Raw genomic sequence first — 17,935 nt, 5'->3', positions numbered from 1 at the left:
CTGCTAAACATGACACTTTTTTTCTCAAACTGCACTGATATAGAAAACACTTTTGATAGGGAAATGGATGCATCCTTTTAATAATACAATTTCTTTGTAAGATCTGTTACAGGGTATTCTTTTTTCCTTTCTGGTATGTGTTGTTTCTTGTTTTATGTATTTTATGTCTCCTTGCTTCTTTATTATTTTTATTATTGCTGCTGACTCCCTGAATCAGAAGAGGTGTAGAGTGATAATCTGTCTGGTCTTTCCTGCCTTTGTTGAGATTTTTCAGCTGCTGTAGAAATCCTAAATGTTCCTATTGCTCTGTTTTTCAGATGTCGGACACTGTCAGGCTCACCCAGACCAAAGAACTTTAAGAAGGTTCATTTCATCAAGAACATGCGGCAGAATGATACGAGGAGTGGCAGGTATCTCACAGGAAAAGAACACTCATTTGTTTAGAAGTAGAGGCAGAATGGCAATAAGAGGCTATGCCAGGGGAAATCTTCCAACTGTACCCAGACAGGTTTCATTTCAGTATGCAGAGCATGAGAAACAGTCAGCACCTTTACAACATGTACAGAGGAAAACAGGCCTATGAATGCTGGTGAACCACTTCCACCCCTTCCACATCTGGCAATACATGCAAGAAAATCCTTGTACATACAAGAATAACGATGCCCTAGTCAGAGAATCTCTGACCTTTCACTGTGGTGTAGTGGTTAAGAGCAGTGGACTCTAATCTGGAGAACTGGCTTTGATTCCCCACTTCTCCACATGAGTGGGTTGGTTTCCCCACTCCTATACATGAAGTCTGCTGGGTGACCTTGGGCTAGTCACAGTTCTCTTCAAATTCTCTCAGCCTCACCTACCTCACAAGGTTTCTATTGTTGGGAGAGGAAGGGAAGGAGATTGTAAGCCGGATTGATTCTCCTTAAAAGGTAGAGAAAATCGGCATATAAAAACCAACTCTTCTTCTTCTTCCATTTAGGCTTGAAGCCTGTGATATGTGAGCTTAAGGTGATTATGGCAGTCCATCTTTCATATCCCAACCACACCCTTGGCTTTATTTGCTTCATTTATATCCCACCTTTCTCCCCTATTGGGTCCCAAAGCAGCTTACATTGTTCTCCTCTCCTTCATTTTATCTTGGGACAGCTGTGGGTGGGGGGTTCAATTTCCCGGAGTCCAACCAGAAGATACAAGAGGGGTTTGTAAGCCCATACCGTCACAGGCACCATTAGCATGGAATGGGCTAGGGATATTCTCTATATGATGGCAGCCCATTAAATGATCAAAGCTTGTGCACCTTATGGGGGGTATGTTGGACATTTCATACAGGGATATGGATTCCCATGTCGTCTGTATCATGTAGCACAGATCTGTGTCACTTAATGGTGTACAACAAACTTTAGTTTATGGGCTTGATCATACTGGCTTGTGAAGTAGTTCTCTGTTGGCTTGTCCATCCATGCGTGGCTCCACATGAGCGGTATTTTTCCTTCTGCTTGAACATTCTGTATCCCAACCACTGAATGAAATAAAACAACCAAAATACTGGTTTGAAAGATCTTCCGTCTGGTACTGAATTAAAAAAAATCTGCTAAATAATGAGGGCCTGCTGTATACAAGCAAGTGGAAGGGGGTGAAATGTAAGTGATAATTAAACAGGCTCATTGATCACTACCAGACAGAGTCTTTCTCCTTACTTATAGAAGGAGGAAGCTAAAGAAGCTATCTTGCCACAGTGAATGCAGGTCATTGATAGTAATGGGAAGGGGGTTGAACCTGGAGAAGCATGGTTGGGCTTACCATTTGGCAGCTCATGACTTCCGCCTAACAAGACACATTTACAGCAGTGGCAAATGGCAGGGACTTTCCTTCCCAGTGCCACATTGATGCATATGCTTCATCTGATCTGAACCACCAGAAGGAGCGGGAAAGACGGAGAGAATAATATTTTAGGGAGATGACAAAAACATCAGCTGCAGTACAGAATAGTGGGCACCTTTCCCAGAGCAGGGGTGGGATTTAGGGGAGGAAGCAGCAGCAGTAGCTTGTTAGAAGTTAGAGAGCAGGTTCACACAAGATATGAAGAAAAGTTGCTGATAAACAAGTAAGATTGCCGTGACTGGCAGGGGAGTGGGAATAGCCTTTTTTTTAGTGCTGAGAAAGCTGTAGGAAGAGTGCAGTCAGGCCCAGGAGCTCCTGTAGCCAGCTGGAAGAGGTATAAATGGAGAGGAAAAACTGATGGCACCTTTCCTGACATCTGCCAGGTGTTTTTGAAAGAGGGCAAGGCCAGTTGGGGCTTTTAAGTTTTTGATGTTCGTGGTATAATGCAAACAGTGGCTTTATATAAAGTACTTTACCTATGCAAAGAGTGGAATAATAGTCTAAAAACACAGTGGGACTTGATTCTGACTAAACATGATTGGCTGCATGGCAAAAAGAGCCGGTGTGTATAGTGGTTAGATTGTTAGACTAGGATCTGGTAGACCCACGTTCAAATCCCCACTGGCTTGGGCCAGTCACGCACTCTCAGCCTAACCTACCTCATAGGGTTGTTGTGAGGATAAAAATGGAGGAGAGGAGAATGATGTAAGCTGCTTTGGGTCCCCTTTGGGGAGAAAAGTGGGGTGTAAATTATGTAAATCAAATAGATAATAAAAATTCTTAATGCATGTAACTGGAAGTTCAATAGAAGTCATCAGATCTTCCCCATTTTAATGTATTTTTATAAGGCAGGTAGAAGTTGATAACATGACTATATCAAATCTTGCTCACTTTTCAAATCATTTCACTTCCTGTCAAAACTTGGCCAGGATCACTCTTATTGCAAGGAGCTCTCTTCACCAGGCCCTCCGCACCAACTGTCATTGTTACCAGTAATAGTGCAGGTTAAGAATAGCTGGGCTCATGTAAAGGATAGTCTGAAGCAGAAGCATTTTTCCTTCTGCACAAGCGCTTTAGATATCTGCAATATAAAGAGAGATACTGCTAGATGAGAGTTTCTTAGCCAGCACAATATGTAAGCTTATTTTTTGTGTGTATGTGAGAAATATTTTAAACAATATGTTAATTTTCAAAGGCATCTCATTAAACAGAGTTGCTGCCTGAAATCTTGAAGAGCTGCTGTCAGTTTTATGGTGTAACTTTACTCCTTGATATTCTGTGATTGGCTCTGACTCTCGTGGCAGGCATTTTGTGGTGGCACCAACCGCCCTGTCAGAATTCCAAAGGTGCCCACAGGCTACAAAACGTTTGGACCAAAGGAACATTTATAATATATTAATACCTAACATAGAAGACATCCTGCATAGCCCACAACAGTTTCTGAATTTTAAGTTGAAAGCCTAGCACATCGTGTGTGTGTGTGTGTGTGTGCATGTGTGTGTGTGAAGTGCCGTCAAGTCGCAGCCGACTTATGACGACCCCTTTTGGGGGTTTTCATGGCATGAGACTAACAGAGGTGGTTTGCCAGTGCCTTCCTCTGCACAGCAACCCTGGTATTCCTTGGAGGTCTCCCATCCAAATACTAACTAGGGCCGACCCTGCTTAGCTTCTGAGATCTGATGAAATCAGGCTAGCCTGGGCCATCCAGGTCAGGGCAGCGCATCTTGTACCAACTTCATTATATATTGGGCTGTTAAATTGCATGCTTTGGAAAGACTCATGTCAGATGCTTTCGGAAACTTAATTATTGCTCTGAACTGTAGTAGTCAGTGTGATTTTTGTGTGAAAACACAACAGAGTGAAGCCATCTGTTTGATGCTAGATCTCGTTAGTGTATAAGTAGCCAGCAGGCACCAATTGTGGTTGCATTTATGAACTCTGGCCTAGAGGACCCATTTATTTCTCAACTATCTGTGGCTGAGTGCTCTACTAAATTCAAAGAACAGTGACATTAGCTGCCTGTTCCATTAGTCATTTCCCTTGAGCTGTCTTGTCAGAGATACTTAAAAATAATGAGAGACAAAAATACAATGAAGACTTTAAGGAATCATTAAGTCAGTACACAAAAATGACGAAAGGTTTAATTGTTTTCCTAAAAAGAGGAGTTTTCTCAAGCTAAATAATCGTTTTGCTTGATAAAAGTGGTGCATGTAAAATACTTGTTTTGAAAAATAGCCAGTTTACACTGATTGTCTTTATGTGGATACACTAAATATGAACTTTGGTTTCTTCTGCTTTTATTCAGTTCCATTAGTCAGATTTGTACCAGTTTTCATACTATGCTGCTACTTTTTCCTGTTGCTCAGTCACATCTAGAGAATCTATTTTTAGCAAGGTAATTGTGCATACGCATTGGCCCATATTCAGGGCTCATTGTACTGTCTGCACACTACTGTACACAGAAATCTTCCTCTTCTTGTATAGTGTACCATTGATGTGGTACTCTTTGGCCACGGAGCTTGAAACCAGGTGCTGTTGTGTCGTATGACTACATAATGGCCTGGGTTTACCATTAGATGTTGGGAAAAACAGTGTGTAGTGTGACTCGTGAGTAGGAATCAGTGAATTATGGCATTAAAAAACAGAAATAATTTTATGTCTATAACAGAAGAGGGGGGAAATCAGATTGTGGAAATCAGTACATTATTGAATGCTGTATCCTGTATATTCGTTTTTGTTATGTTTTCTAGAATAGTCCTCATTAGCGGCAGAAGATCCTTTTGTAGCATATTCTCAGTGCTGCCATATCGGGACTGTAGCAACGTTGGGTATGTATATATTTTTTCATACTGCTGAGTTTTGTGAATGTACAATGTGTGACACACACACAGTTCAGTTCCATAGCTGTTATTTTTACAGAAATATAGATCAAAAGTTATTAATCTGCAATAAATTATTTGCATTGGTATGTGCAGATCCCAAAGAATGTAATGAACACTTAGTTTGTCTTCTAGCATTTGAGAACTGCAATCTGCCTTATTGGACTGTGACTTACATGCAGCCAAGTGAAGTGCAGCCCTGCACTGTGGCTAGAAATGAATTACCTTTGCTATAATGAAAGCCCTGTTCTTATTCTCTAATCACAATAGTTTTTTGAGTAGAAGAAAATGCATGATGAAAATTCATATTATCTGGGTTGTCTTAACACACAATTGGATCCAAAGATTCTTTGCATTCAGCCTATCCAAGAGCTAGTATAAAACATGGTTCAGAACAAAAAGCTAGGTACTTACAACATGTGTGGACTTTGTATGGAACCCAAATTTTTTTTATTGTTTTTTGTTCCTTCTTTTTCAAATAATTCTTCTTCACATACTTATCCTATGGCCTACTTCCCTGCTGGAGCACCTGAGATCAATGCTTATGCAGTAGTACCACAACTCAAAAGTAGGACCAGCACAAGTATGTTTTTTGGTGGTGCAACACTCACAGTTCTTCTCTGTCACCAGGTTGGGGTGTATGCATGGGCACTCCCTCTGCACATTCAGTCCATGTAGACCAGTCAGTGATCATGCAGAGGCAGGAGGCGGGGCCAGCATGCTCATGCTGCTCTACCCTCCCTGTGCAGTGAGTGAACATGTGGATGGATCATTTGCATGAATGTTCACTGTAAGATGTGTACAGGCTTATATTAGTATCCTATGCTTTGTCATGGTTTGGTGGTGTGATGGGTGATGGGGAAGAGCTTATATGTTCACACTTCAGGTGTTCAGCAGTTTTAAAAACTAAGACAGTGTTGTCTTCAGCATTGCATTGTGCTGGGGCAGGATGCAGGCCAGGTAGGTTTAGGATGCCCTCTAAGTCCCACTTCACCCCCATTGCACCCCTGACACACCAGCTCTGGATTAGCAGCATGACTTGGCACATCCTCCATTTGCACCAGTGTAGGGTTGGGTCACCATTTTAAGCTGGTCAGAGACTGGCTTAAGATAGTGTAACATCAGAAGATTCCAAGCCTTCAAAAAGAACTGCCTTGAAGGGACAGCCATGCATATAAACTTCTCTAGTGCTGCCACTGGTCTTTTATTAATGGTTGTTTCACTCGTCATCACCTCTACGACAACATCAGGTCTTTGTATTGTTTATGCATGCTGTTTCCGACCATCAGAGGTCACCTCACTCTCCCCCTACGTTTCCCCACATTTTGCCCTTGTTTTCAGATTTGAGATAAAACAGGTCTCTGAAAATGCGGGGAAACCCAGGGGAAGAGCGAGGTGACCTCTGATAGTCAGAGACGGCATGCATAATCAACACAAAGACCCAAAGTTGTCAGAGAGGTGATGGTGAGTGACACAGCCATGCATAAAAGACCACTTTTTCAACACAGGGTAAGAAGAATTGTATCTTGGCTTTATCCTCCCCACATTCGACTCAAGAAAACAGCTTTGTGGAAGGGTATACAATCAGAGAGCCTTTCCTCCATAAGAATGTATTCATAAGCCTCATGCACGAATTCTGTGGCACTTTGGCTGTATTCAGTTCTTTTTGTGTGCAAAATTAAAGATGAACATTACATCCTTGGTTTTTCCATTCTCACATTTCAGGCAAAGCACTGACAAATTACATTAGTACTATATGCAAATCCTATATGGTATGCCACAGCTACATTATCAGACATTGGCATAATTTACTGACAATTTATTGAAATAAATTACTCTTTGTAAAATTATTATCCAGAGACATAATAAATCCAGATAATTGGAAGATGCCAATAACTAAGGTTTTGATAATAACAATTTTCTTGAACAGAGTGCTGAATATGTTTAATAAGAAGTAGTACAATGCAGATGTAAGGAACTATGTTGTTGTCAGAGAGATTTTAATCCTTGACTTTTGCCATCAAAATACCATTGTACAACAGTGTTTTCTTGCATAAATATAATTTAGCAGTGTTGTGCGCCCTCCTGTCCCGTATCAAAGCCTATCCTATCTGGAATGTATCCCATAATAAATATCCTAGGCCAAAAATTAACGTGTTGTATAGCAATTTTTTTTGCACAAGTGTTATTACTGGGAGGCCTTAAAAAAAAAACGTAACAAACATTTTAACGTAGTTTTGATATCAGAAGAAGCCAAACTTTGTATGAGGTTAAAAATAAAAGTTGAACTCAGTATTTTCCTAAATTGCCCAAAGATTATGAAACCAGATGCTTTGTCCTTATTAGTGTTTGATGACAAATGCATTAGCTAACATTCCCATTTTGGTAAGAGAAGGTGAATTGAAGCATGATTTGAGTGAAGGCATGTCTAGGGAAGAAACCATGCTCCAATTATAATAATTACACAAATGTTTCATGGCCTTTGGGTTGGCTTCTACCAGCTTTTCCGCTGGTAAAAGAGGGTGGAGGGCCCTGTTTTTGACCACTGAAAATGCTATGTGGGAGACTGTGGGACCGCATGGACAAAAGGCAAGTGGGATGGAGCTGCAGAGAAGGGAGGAGTCAAGTGAGATTACCGTATTTTTCGCTCCATAAGACGCACTTTTTTCCTCCTCAAAAGTGAGGGGAAATGTCTGTGCCTCTTATGGAGTGAGTGTGTGTGTTTGTATGTGTGTTAACCATAACTGGAGCCGAGTCGCCGAGAGCAGCGGTCTGCAAACTGCGGCTCCCGAGTGCGGCTCTGCCACAAATCCCCCCCCTGCTGCCTGACAAACAACTGATGGGCGGGTGGGAGGTTCAAACTGGATGCGCCGCTGGAGGTTTCCTGCCCTGCCCTCCCCCCCCCCATGGATCACCCAGCCTGCGCGCTGGATGCGCTGCCGGGGAGCCCCTGCCCTCCCCCCCGATCCCCCAGCCTCCGCACTGGACGCGCCACCAGAGGTTTCCTGCCCTGCCCTCCCCCCCATGGATCACCCGGCCTGCGCGCTGGACGCGCCGCTGGGGAGCCCCTGCCCTGCTCTCCCCCCAATCCCCCAGCCTCTGCGAAGACGCACCACCGGAGGTTTCCTGCCCTGCCCTCCCCCCATGGATCACCCGGCCTGTGCGCTGGACGCACCGCCGGGAAGCCCCTGCCCTGCCCTGCCCTCCCCCCTATCCCCCAGCCTCCTCGCTGGACGTGCCGCCAGAGGTTTCCTGCCCTGCCCTCCCCCCCATGGATCACCCAGCCTGCGTGCTGGACACGCCGCCGGAGGTTTCCTTCCCTGCCCTCCCCCCCATGGATCACCTGGCCTGCGCGCTGGACGTGCCGCCGGGGAGCCCCTGCCTTGCCCTCCCCCCATCCCCCAGCCTCCATGCTGGACGCGCCGCCGGAGAGCCCCTGGCCTTTCCTCCCCCCCCCAATCCCCCAGACTCCAAGCTGGACGCGCCGCCAGAGGTTTCCTGCCCTGCCCTCCCCCCCCCCCCATGGATCATCCAGCCTGCGCGCTGGACGTGATTATTATTACCGCCCACAGGAAAGCATTACTCAATGCGATTTTCGCATTGAGCATTGCGGAAGCGCCTCTAGTGGCTATCAGGGAGACAGCTACTAGAGGCTGGATTAACCCTGCAATGTAAACATAGCCGTTTCTCTGAAACTGCTGTTTACAGCTGCAGGGTTAAAACTAGGGGGACCTGGCACCCAGACCACTAGGTGCGTCTTATGGTCAGGTGCGTCTTATGGAGCGAAAAATACGGTAAGCAGAAAAGCCAGTATGGTAAAACCTATTGGAATTGACAGACATGTGTCATATGCAGCGAAAGCTCCATTATTGCATTAGTTAGGCAACTACTGCCTTGCAGGGTAGGCAGTGGCGGTGCCATCCTCAGTGGAATTAAACTATTTTAAACGGTCTTAAGTCATCGAGTTTGAAAGGGTATATCTTTAAGGTTGCACTGTAAAGAGGCTTTTTGTGTGAAAGACATCTTAATTTGAACATGAAATAAGGGGTACTTTCCTGATTAACCCTCATCAGTCTCTCATATGATGTCAGAGCACTGAATTTAAAGATAGCGTTGTGTTATCAGGCTTCTGACACTGTGAGGAGGTTTTGCTTTCTATTTTGTTTTAAAATCTGGTTAATATTTAATTGTCTCTTAAATTATTTACATGTCGAAGAGTTCAGCTGTTGCCATTTGAGGAGTGAATGCCCAGCAGGACTCACACATGAGTTTTCATTATAGATCTGCATCTGCATTTAAGAAATGGAACAAATGTGCTTCTTACTGAGACAATTATGAAAATCCATGCTTGAGTAAGGTGTTTTTTTTGTTTGTTTTTTGTTCTCTAAATTGCAGTACAGATCTGTATATTTTAGAGTTCACCAGTAAATTAAAAAGCTTTTGGTCTGTAAATTTTAACAGAACTGTAAATAGGAAACTTCTAAGAAAAACAAAATAACATAGTCATTTCAAGGAACATAGTCTACATACTGTATTACTTTATAGCCAGCATATTTCAAAAGCTCCCTCAAAATTATAGGATATTTTTGTAGGGTTGATCAGATTGTACATGCATACAACAAACAAGTAAGATTATTTCTAAAATCTTTGTATTTGCAACTTAAGCATGTTGAATTTTCTAAATTGTATTCTACTGACACCATTGAAAATTCCATATAAAGGACAGGGCTGGAACGTTAGTTTCTTCCAACCCAAACTTACAAGTTGTTGTATCACAACCGAGTCATAAGTTCCTGTCAAAGGGTAGCCCCACCATGCTTGCACTGAGACCTGCCCCCTCCATATCACTTCTGAGACCTACCAATAGTATTACTGTCCAAACTTTTACCTTGACTTCCCACCAGTTATGTCAGAGACATTGCTCACATGTCGCCGCTCTTCAGTAGGGTCAGGCTGCCTTTGCTGTTCATGTATCTTTTTGCTCAGTATGTTCTAATTGGAGCCCTGTGGCCCAGAGTGGTAAGCTGCAGTAATGCAGTCAAACTTCTGCTCATGACCTGAGTTTGATCCCAACAGAAGTCGGTTTTAAGTAGCCAACTCAAGGGTGACTCAGCCTTCCATCCTTCCAAGGTTGGTAAAATAAGTAGCTAGTTTGCTGGGGGTAAAGTGTAGACGACTGGAGAAAGCAATGGCAAACCACCCCTTAAACATAGTCTGCCTAGTCAATGTCGTGCTGTGCTGTCACCCCATGGGTCAGTATTGACTCGATGCTTGCACACCTTTACCTTTTTATGTTCAAATTACTGTGAGATATAGAATCAATGTTTTATTGTACCTAATGCTAGCATTTTTTATAAAGTAATAATCAAATACAAGTTTGGAGGACATAAGCTTGTTCTGTATTCAGTTTAGAAATACTCTGAACTAGGGTTGCCAGCTCTGGGTTGGGAAATTCCTGGAGATTTGGCAGCCCAGCCTGGAGAGGGCAGGGTTTGAAGAGGGAAAGGAACTCAGCAGGAATGTGGTACCATAGTGACCATCCTCCAAACCAGTCATTTTCTCCAGGGAATCTGATCTCTGTAGTCTGTAATTCCTGGAGATCTCCAGGCCAAGCCTGGAAGTTAGCTACCCACCTCTAAACATGTGCCTAAAACTGCTTCTCATGATGTGATGTTATACAACTGCAGTGTGGTGAGACAATTACAACCATTTGGTCAGGGAAAATAGCTTGCCGACGGTGATGGTTGGGCCTTGAGTGAAAGCATTTTCTGTGTAGATTTATGTGTATGCAGGGGTTCTTATGTGAAGGTGGTCTTAGAATGATTTGTTTTTTATATATATATATATATATATATATATATATATATAATGTTCAGAGATAACAATATAAAGCTATCAAGTAATTGTTTTCGCTGCCCTAATACACCATGATGTGCTGTTATGGGTATTTGCCTGAGAAATTATACATTACTGACAATAAATGTTTATTTTTCTTGTCAAGTAGTGGTTATTCATGCATTACAGTTCTCCTTTTTATCATGGTGTAAGAAAGAACATACTCATTTGTTGGAGCTTGTGTGTGTGTGTGTTAAGTGCCGTCAAGTCGCTTCCGACTCATGGTGACCCTATGAATGAAAGTTCTCCAAAATGTCCTATCTTTGACAGCCTTGCTCAGGTCTTGCAAATTGAGGGCTGTGGCTTCCTTTATTGAGTCAGTCCATCTCTTGTTAGGTCTTCCTCTTTTCCTGCTGCCCTCATCTTTTCCTAGCATGACTGTCTTTTCCAGTGACTCTTGTCGTCTCATGATGTGACCAAAATACGATAGTCTCAGTTTAGTCATTTTAGCTTCTAGGGTTAGTTCAGGCTTGATTTGATCTATAACCCACTGATTTGCTTTTTTGGCAGTCCACGGTATCCGTAACACTCTCCTCCAACGCCACATTTCAAAGGAATCTATTTTCTTCCTATCAGCTTTCTTCACTGTCCAGCTTTCACACCCATACATAGTAATAGGAAATACGATGGCATGAATTAATCTAGTCTTGGTGGCCAGTGACACATCCTTACACTTCAAAATCTTTTCTAGCTCCTTCATGGCTGCCCTTCCTAGTCTCAATCTCCTTCTGATTTCTTGGCGGCAGTCTCCCTTTTGGTTGATGGTGGAGCCAAGGAATAGAAAGTCTTCAACAATTTCAATTTCCTCATTGTCAGCCTTAAAGTTGTGTAATTCTCCTGTAGTCATTACTTTTGTTTTCTTGACGTTCAGCTGTAGTCCTGCTTTGGCACTTTCTCTTTTAACTTTCAGCAGTAGTCATTTCAAATCTTCACTATTTTCTGCCAGTAATGTAGTGTCACCAGCATATCTCAAATTATTAATGTTCCTCCCTCCAATTTCACTCCACCTTCATCTAAATCTAATCCAGCTTTCCTAATTATATGTTCTGGATATATATTGAAGAGATAGGGAGATAAAATACTTCCTTGTCTAACTCCTTTGTCAATTGGAAACCATTCTGTTTCTCCATATTTTGTTCTAACTGTGGCCTCTTGTCCAGAGTACAGGTTGCGTATCAAAACGAGGCATACCCATTTCCTTTAAAACCAGCCATAGCTTTTTGTGATCCACACAGTCAAAAGCTTTGCTGTAATCTATGAAACACAAGCTGATCTTCTTCTGAAATTGGAGCTTACTTCAGAAAATAATTATGTTCTTCCTGTTGAGGTGATGTTGAATTCCTTTCAAGATATGATAATTAATGAAGGAAAGCTTATTGTATCACTGATTCAAAGAGATGGTTCCTCAAGGGTGAACAAACATCCATTAATTAAAAAATCCTGAGAATTAAAAAATAAAATTGGCACATTTATAACAGCAGTATATGTTTGGAACAAGATTAAAATAAACATTATGCAACATTACTTCCCTGATCCCAATAGAGCAAAGCATTAAGTAAAATATAAATTTAAAATGCTGTAGGCACCAGCTGTTGTGTTAAAATCATGCCCTTTTTGTACCTATTCCACAGAATCAATTCGTGTTATTTTCTAGAAGCCATTTTTGAGGAAAATACATCTGTGGTAAAGCAAGTGCTTTCCAGCTCAGATGTTTTATTGTATTTTCACATGTCACCTTGACCTAGTTTACATTGACAGTGTCATTATTCTACGGTTCATTTAAAATCCAGCAGCATTTTACAAGATTTTGTAAAAAAACACCATGCGGTGTTCTAGGGATGTAAAGTCTGGAAAACCAGAAAAAATCAAGAGGAAAAAGCAGTTAAAAATCCAGTGTAAATACTGGAAATTTTGGGCAGCTCTGGGTGGGTGGGTGGGAAATCTATGAAATATTTTCTTTTGAAGGATGAGGGAAATGCTTATTATAATATTAGATTCTACTCACTCAATGTACAGTATAAAGATTTTTATGTAATCTTCAGTATTAAAGAGTGATAATTGTGTGTTCACTTGTAGAGATATACAATCTATTTTAAAGGATATTTTATTGTTTAAATGTAACTAATATTTAAAAATCTATATACCAATATGCATCTAAAAGAAGTAAATAAATAGTAAATATAGCTGATGATGGGAAGTAGGTAAAAGGTCGGTTGTTGAATGGGTGAGAAGGAAATAATGAGACAGGTAAAGGGGAGTGGATATGGGGGTTGCCAGGGGGAGGGAAAGAGGAAATAGTGTGGGGAGGGGGATACAGGGGAAAGTGAGGTACCATCCCCACCCCACAAGTTCTTGAGGGCTCCCTACCATGCAAGTGGTCCTAGCCCAGTGCCTAGCACCACACAACTGAGACACAGTTTTCCTAGGTAGAGGCTGCCGGGGGGTGGGGGGTGGGACTGAAGAAAGAGGGAAGGAGATAGGGTTGCCAACTCCAGGTTAGGAAATTCTAGAGGTTTGTGGGATGGAGACTGGGGAGGGAAGGCTTTGAGGAGGAGAGTGACTGCTGAATGGTATAATGCCTTAGACTCTACCCTCTAAAGCAGCCATTTCCTGCAGGGGAATTAGGATTGCTAACCTCCATCTGGGGGCTGGATATCACCTAGAATTACAACTCCTCTCCAGATGACAGAGATCAGTTCCCCTGGAGACAGTGGTAGCTTTTGAGGGTGGACTCTATACCATTATACCCTGCTGAGGTAATTTCCCTCCTCGAACCTTGCTCTCCCAAGACTCCACCCCCAAATCTGCAGGAATATCCTGACCTAGAGCTGGCAACCCTAAGGGAAACAGATCTCTGTAGTGGGAGATCCGTTGTGATTCCAAGAGATCTCCAGGCCCCACCTGGATGTTATTAACAAATACAGGCACTTCTGTGTACACAATAGTTGCAACCAAAAAACCACAGAAACATAATTCAATATTGCATAACCATTCTGTATTCATAAAATATACACCATCAAACACCAATCTATTTCCACTACAGTGGAACCAACACACCAACCATGGAGCATACAGTTACTCCATACCCTATGTAACCTTTTGTGTCATATAATTTAGCACAGAGGAAATCTGTCTAGCCCCTGTAAGGCAGAAGAAAATGTAAATGTTCTACCCATGGGGAGAGTGAAGAATTATATATATGTGGTAAATTATATGACACAAAAGAATAATACCAACTGGAGATAAAAGTGTCAGAGGAGGAACTGAAGAAGAACAAAAACAATCGTCTTCCTCTTTTACCTGACATCTGGAGAAGACAATGAACAGATTCAAATTAATATTTTTGTATACTAAATAGAACTTGTAATTACACTATTGTAATACTTACCTATGAATTGCTACTTACCTGTGAATTGTTACATGGGATATGGAGTAACTGTATGCTCCATGGTTGGTGTGTTGGTCCCACCTGGATGTTGGCAACCCTAGAAGGAGAGATGGAAGCAGGCTATGAGGGCTTTCAGGAAAGGGAAGGAGGAAATGGTGGGGGAGGGGAAGATGAGATCCCTCCTGCAAGTCCTTGCAGGTTCCCATTTGTAAGGTATCTATATGACAAATAGTGTAATACAAATGGGGGACCCACAAGAAACTTGCGGGGAGGGTGCATCCCATACCCCTGCCTTTGCTTCCTTCCCTCTCCCCCTTCTCAAATAATCTTCCACTCCCTCTTTCTCCCCCTCCCTTCCCTGACAATGTTACCTCCCTCTCTTTCTCTCCCCTTCCCCTTCTGAGTCAGTCTTTCCCCCTCTATTTTTCCCCTTCCATGACAATTTACCCCCCATTCTTGCCCCTCTAACCTTCTCTATCAATATCCCCCCATCTCTCTTTCTCCCCTTCTCCCTTCCTTAAGTTGACTTCTTCAGCTGCAGCATCAGTGGCAGGGCCCCCGGCATCTGGCAGGGCCCCCAGGAGTCGTCACACTGGTGGCAGGGCCCCTGGAAGCTGCTGTGGCACCTGTACAGGTGAATAATCTGTGCATGTGGAGGTGTTATTGTTTGGGGGGAGTTAACCCCCCCAATATAACTTTTTAAACGTTTTTTCCCTGAAAACCCAGGGGTCCCCCAAGTTTGGAGAAAAATCTTGTTTTTCACAGCGTTGGCCCAATCTACAGATTTAGATATCTGCAGATCCACAGATCTGCTCACACTTGAGAAATAGATATATAGATATGCTATAAATGATGCATTTTGTGTTGTGAAAGCCGTAAAGTAAGTTTAGGTTGATAAGATAGCAAGGCTTCCATCCTACCTAAAATTGCTACAGGTGCAGAGGGGAGGTGGTTTTCTCTGATTGCCCTCCTCCTGTGGTAGCCCAAAACAGAAACCCCAGTATATCAATTTAAATTGATATAGGTTTGAAGGTCATGAAAATTAGAACCGCCGGAAACTTTTATTAGCCTTAACACTCTAAAGGGGGATGCCCCTCCCCTTGGCAGGTGGGCTCTGTCTTCGCGCCGAAACTCCCGCGTGCTCCTGGGCATCCCCTCCCTCCTCAGTTCCTTCTTTGCCGCCGCCAAGAACGGAGCTTTTTGCCTTACCTCAGAATCGATTTTCTCTTCATACTGCTTTCGACTGTAAGTTTCTCTATCGGAGCTGCCGCTTAGGTCTGCCTAGTCAGCCCATTACAGTACTTCATTGACCGGGGTAGAAAAACCTGGGGAAGGTTCTCTCCGCGCCTCGGTCCCCTCGGCCGCGTGCTGAGGGCTGAGATGGCCCCCAAGACCCCATTCAAGCTCTGTCCCAAGTGCTCCACAAAGATACCGCACTCAAACCAACATGAACTGTGCCTAATTTGCTTGGGTGAGGGGCATAATGTATCGAAATGCTCAATCTGCCAAGGCTTCTCCACCCGGGCTCGCAATGCCCATGTCAACCGTCTAAATGCAGAGCTCTGGAAAAAGGCCCTGACGGCCCCCTCCCCGTCAGCCGGTTCCAGGACACCCGGAGGAGTGCAGTCTGTACACTCGGCACCGACCCCTGGATCTGGCTCGGATCCGAGATCGTCAGATCCGACCACTCTGTCGGATCCGACTCATGTCGTGAAAAAACACAAGCACAAGACTAAACATAAGGATAAACGCCCCGGATCTGGCCGCTCCAGCTCTAAGACGGCTACGCCGACTCTGAGATCTCCGGATCCGAGGATGCTTCAACAGGCACCTCTCCCGGTACCGAGGACCCCATCGTTCCATTCGGGCTCTCCTCTTCAAGTTTTCTCGGATGTCGAACTAGACCCTCTGGACGATCCGCTTTCACTCTCGGATCCGACCCCCTCAGTTCCGACCCCTCCGGATCCAAACCCCTTGGATCCGAGGAAGACTCCCCAGCCTGCCACAACTTCCACGGCACAACCTATCATCTCACCGGAGCTAGTAAAGGACTGGATCGAATTCTGTAGATTTCACCAGCTTACCATCCAGGGAAAACCTCTGGTATTGGAAACACCACAGCTCCCTTCGCCCTTTACTCCCCTAACTCAAAGGAGCCCGAGGGCTGATTCAGAACCTGAGGACTCCGAGACCAGAGGCTCAGTGGACAGCTCAGAAGGGGTCTCCTAACCATCCCCTGACGAACTAGTAGGGGACACGGAGGCGGTTTCCCCCTCAGAGGACCTGAAACTGAGGACGGAACAAATGATTAGGATGGCAGAGACCTTAGACATCAATATCTCTACCTCAGACAACAAACCCAAGGATAAGATCCTCAGCCGCCTGTACCCTGATTCTCCAGGGATTGCTGCGTTCCCCGTTCTGGAAGGCCTCAGAGGTTACAAGATCTGTCTGGAGGAAGCAGGCATCTACTCCCCCTTCCTCTAAGAAGATTGAAAACCTATACCATGTAAAACCTGACTCAGCAGAGTTTCTGATGGTGCACCCCCCCCCCATCATCCATAGTCACAGGGGAGATGCAAGCCAGACAAAGACAGGGGCAATACTCTACCCCTTCAGATAAGGAGAGCAGACGTTTAGACCAACTGGGCAGAAGAACCTACACTTCGTCAGCGCTGAGTTTTCGTATAGCTAATTATCAAACGATCATGGGGGGGGTACCAACTCTTCCTGTGGGAAAAGGCCACCCCCCATATTGATCTATTACCTGACGAGTCTAGAGCTGCCCTAAAACTTATTCAAGCGGAAGCCACCCGCTTGTCCAAGCAGGAAATCAATGCAGGAAAGCATGCTGCTGAAATTGCTGCTAGGACCATGGCATCGGCCATCACACTGAGACGCCATTCCTGGTTGCGCACCACTGCTCTCCCGATGGATACGAGGTCCCAGATTGAAGATCTCCCGTTTGAAGGCGATACATTATTCGCATCTAATACCACAGAATTCCTAATGAATATCAAAAAGGACCGCCAGACTGCCAGATCCTTGGGCATCACCCCGACTTTCCAGCCTCAACGAGACAGGTTTCAACACCGTCACCAGAGCTTTGGGTCTTCGTACCAGAGGAATCAACACTACCAAAGATTCCAACCGTATCCTCCTCAAGGAAAGTTCCAACATCCTACCCAACAGAGCCAATGCAAACACAATTTCAAGCAACATCCTGCCCCCGGCCCGCAACAAAAGGACCAGAGGCAACCTACCCAAAGGTTCTGACTACCAACACTAGCCAACCACGGAGAATTCCCCTTCCTGGATAGGTTGGCAAAGTTTACCGAGGCCTGGCGTTCTATTTCTTGACTCTTAGGTCCTCAAAGTTATTGCTGAAGGCAATCGCCTAGAATTTAAAGTTCTACCAGTTTGCTCCCCTGCTAGTTCTGCATGGGACAACCCGTTCCCAGATTTTGCACCTCAGCTAGAAGAACTTCTAAAGGGTGCTGTTCAAAGGGCACCACCACACTGTTCTGGCTTCTTCTCCAGAATATTTGTGGTGGACAAAAAGGATGGCGGCTCTAGGCCCATCATTGACCTTAGAATTCTCAATAAATGTTTAAGAGTTTCAAAGTTCCGGATGGTCTCCCTGACTTCTGTTATGGAGCTTATCACCCCTAATACCTGGTTTGCAGTGTTAGATCTAACAGATGCGTATTTTTACATCTCTATACACCCAGACCATAGAAAATTCTTGATGTTTCATTACACACTGTACTCCCATTTGGACTCGCTACAGCCCCTAGAGTCTTTACAAAATGCATGGCTGTGGTCATGTCGTTCCTCAGAGACCAGGAATGTAGTATTTACCCGTATCTTGACGACTGGCTGCTTATGGCAGACAGCC

General features: G+C 43.9%; 1 protein-coding gene across 1 annotated transcript in view; it reads left to right on the top strand.

The window, feature by feature from the left end:
• CABLES1 (Cdk5 and Abl enzyme substrate 1) overlaps positions 1-17,935 on the top strand; it is a 69,504-nt gene that overhangs the window by 33,421 nt on the left and 18,148 nt on the right. Inside the window, exon 3 of the mRNA XM_056854278.1 lies at positions 318-410. Within this exon, the coding sequence (XP_056710256.1) occupies positions 318-410 (93 nt within the window). The remainder of the gene's footprint in view (positions 1-317; positions 411-17,935) is intronic.

The sequence above is a fragment of the Euleptes europaea genome, chromosome 8, assembly GCF_029931775.1.
Source record: "Euleptes europaea isolate rEulEur1 chromosome 8, rEulEur1.hap1, whole genome shotgun sequence".
Lineage (NCBI taxonomy): Eukaryota > Metazoa > Chordata > Lepidosauria > Squamata > Sphaerodactylidae > Euleptes > Euleptes europaea.
This window is presented reverse-complemented; position numbering and strand designations above follow the sequence as displayed.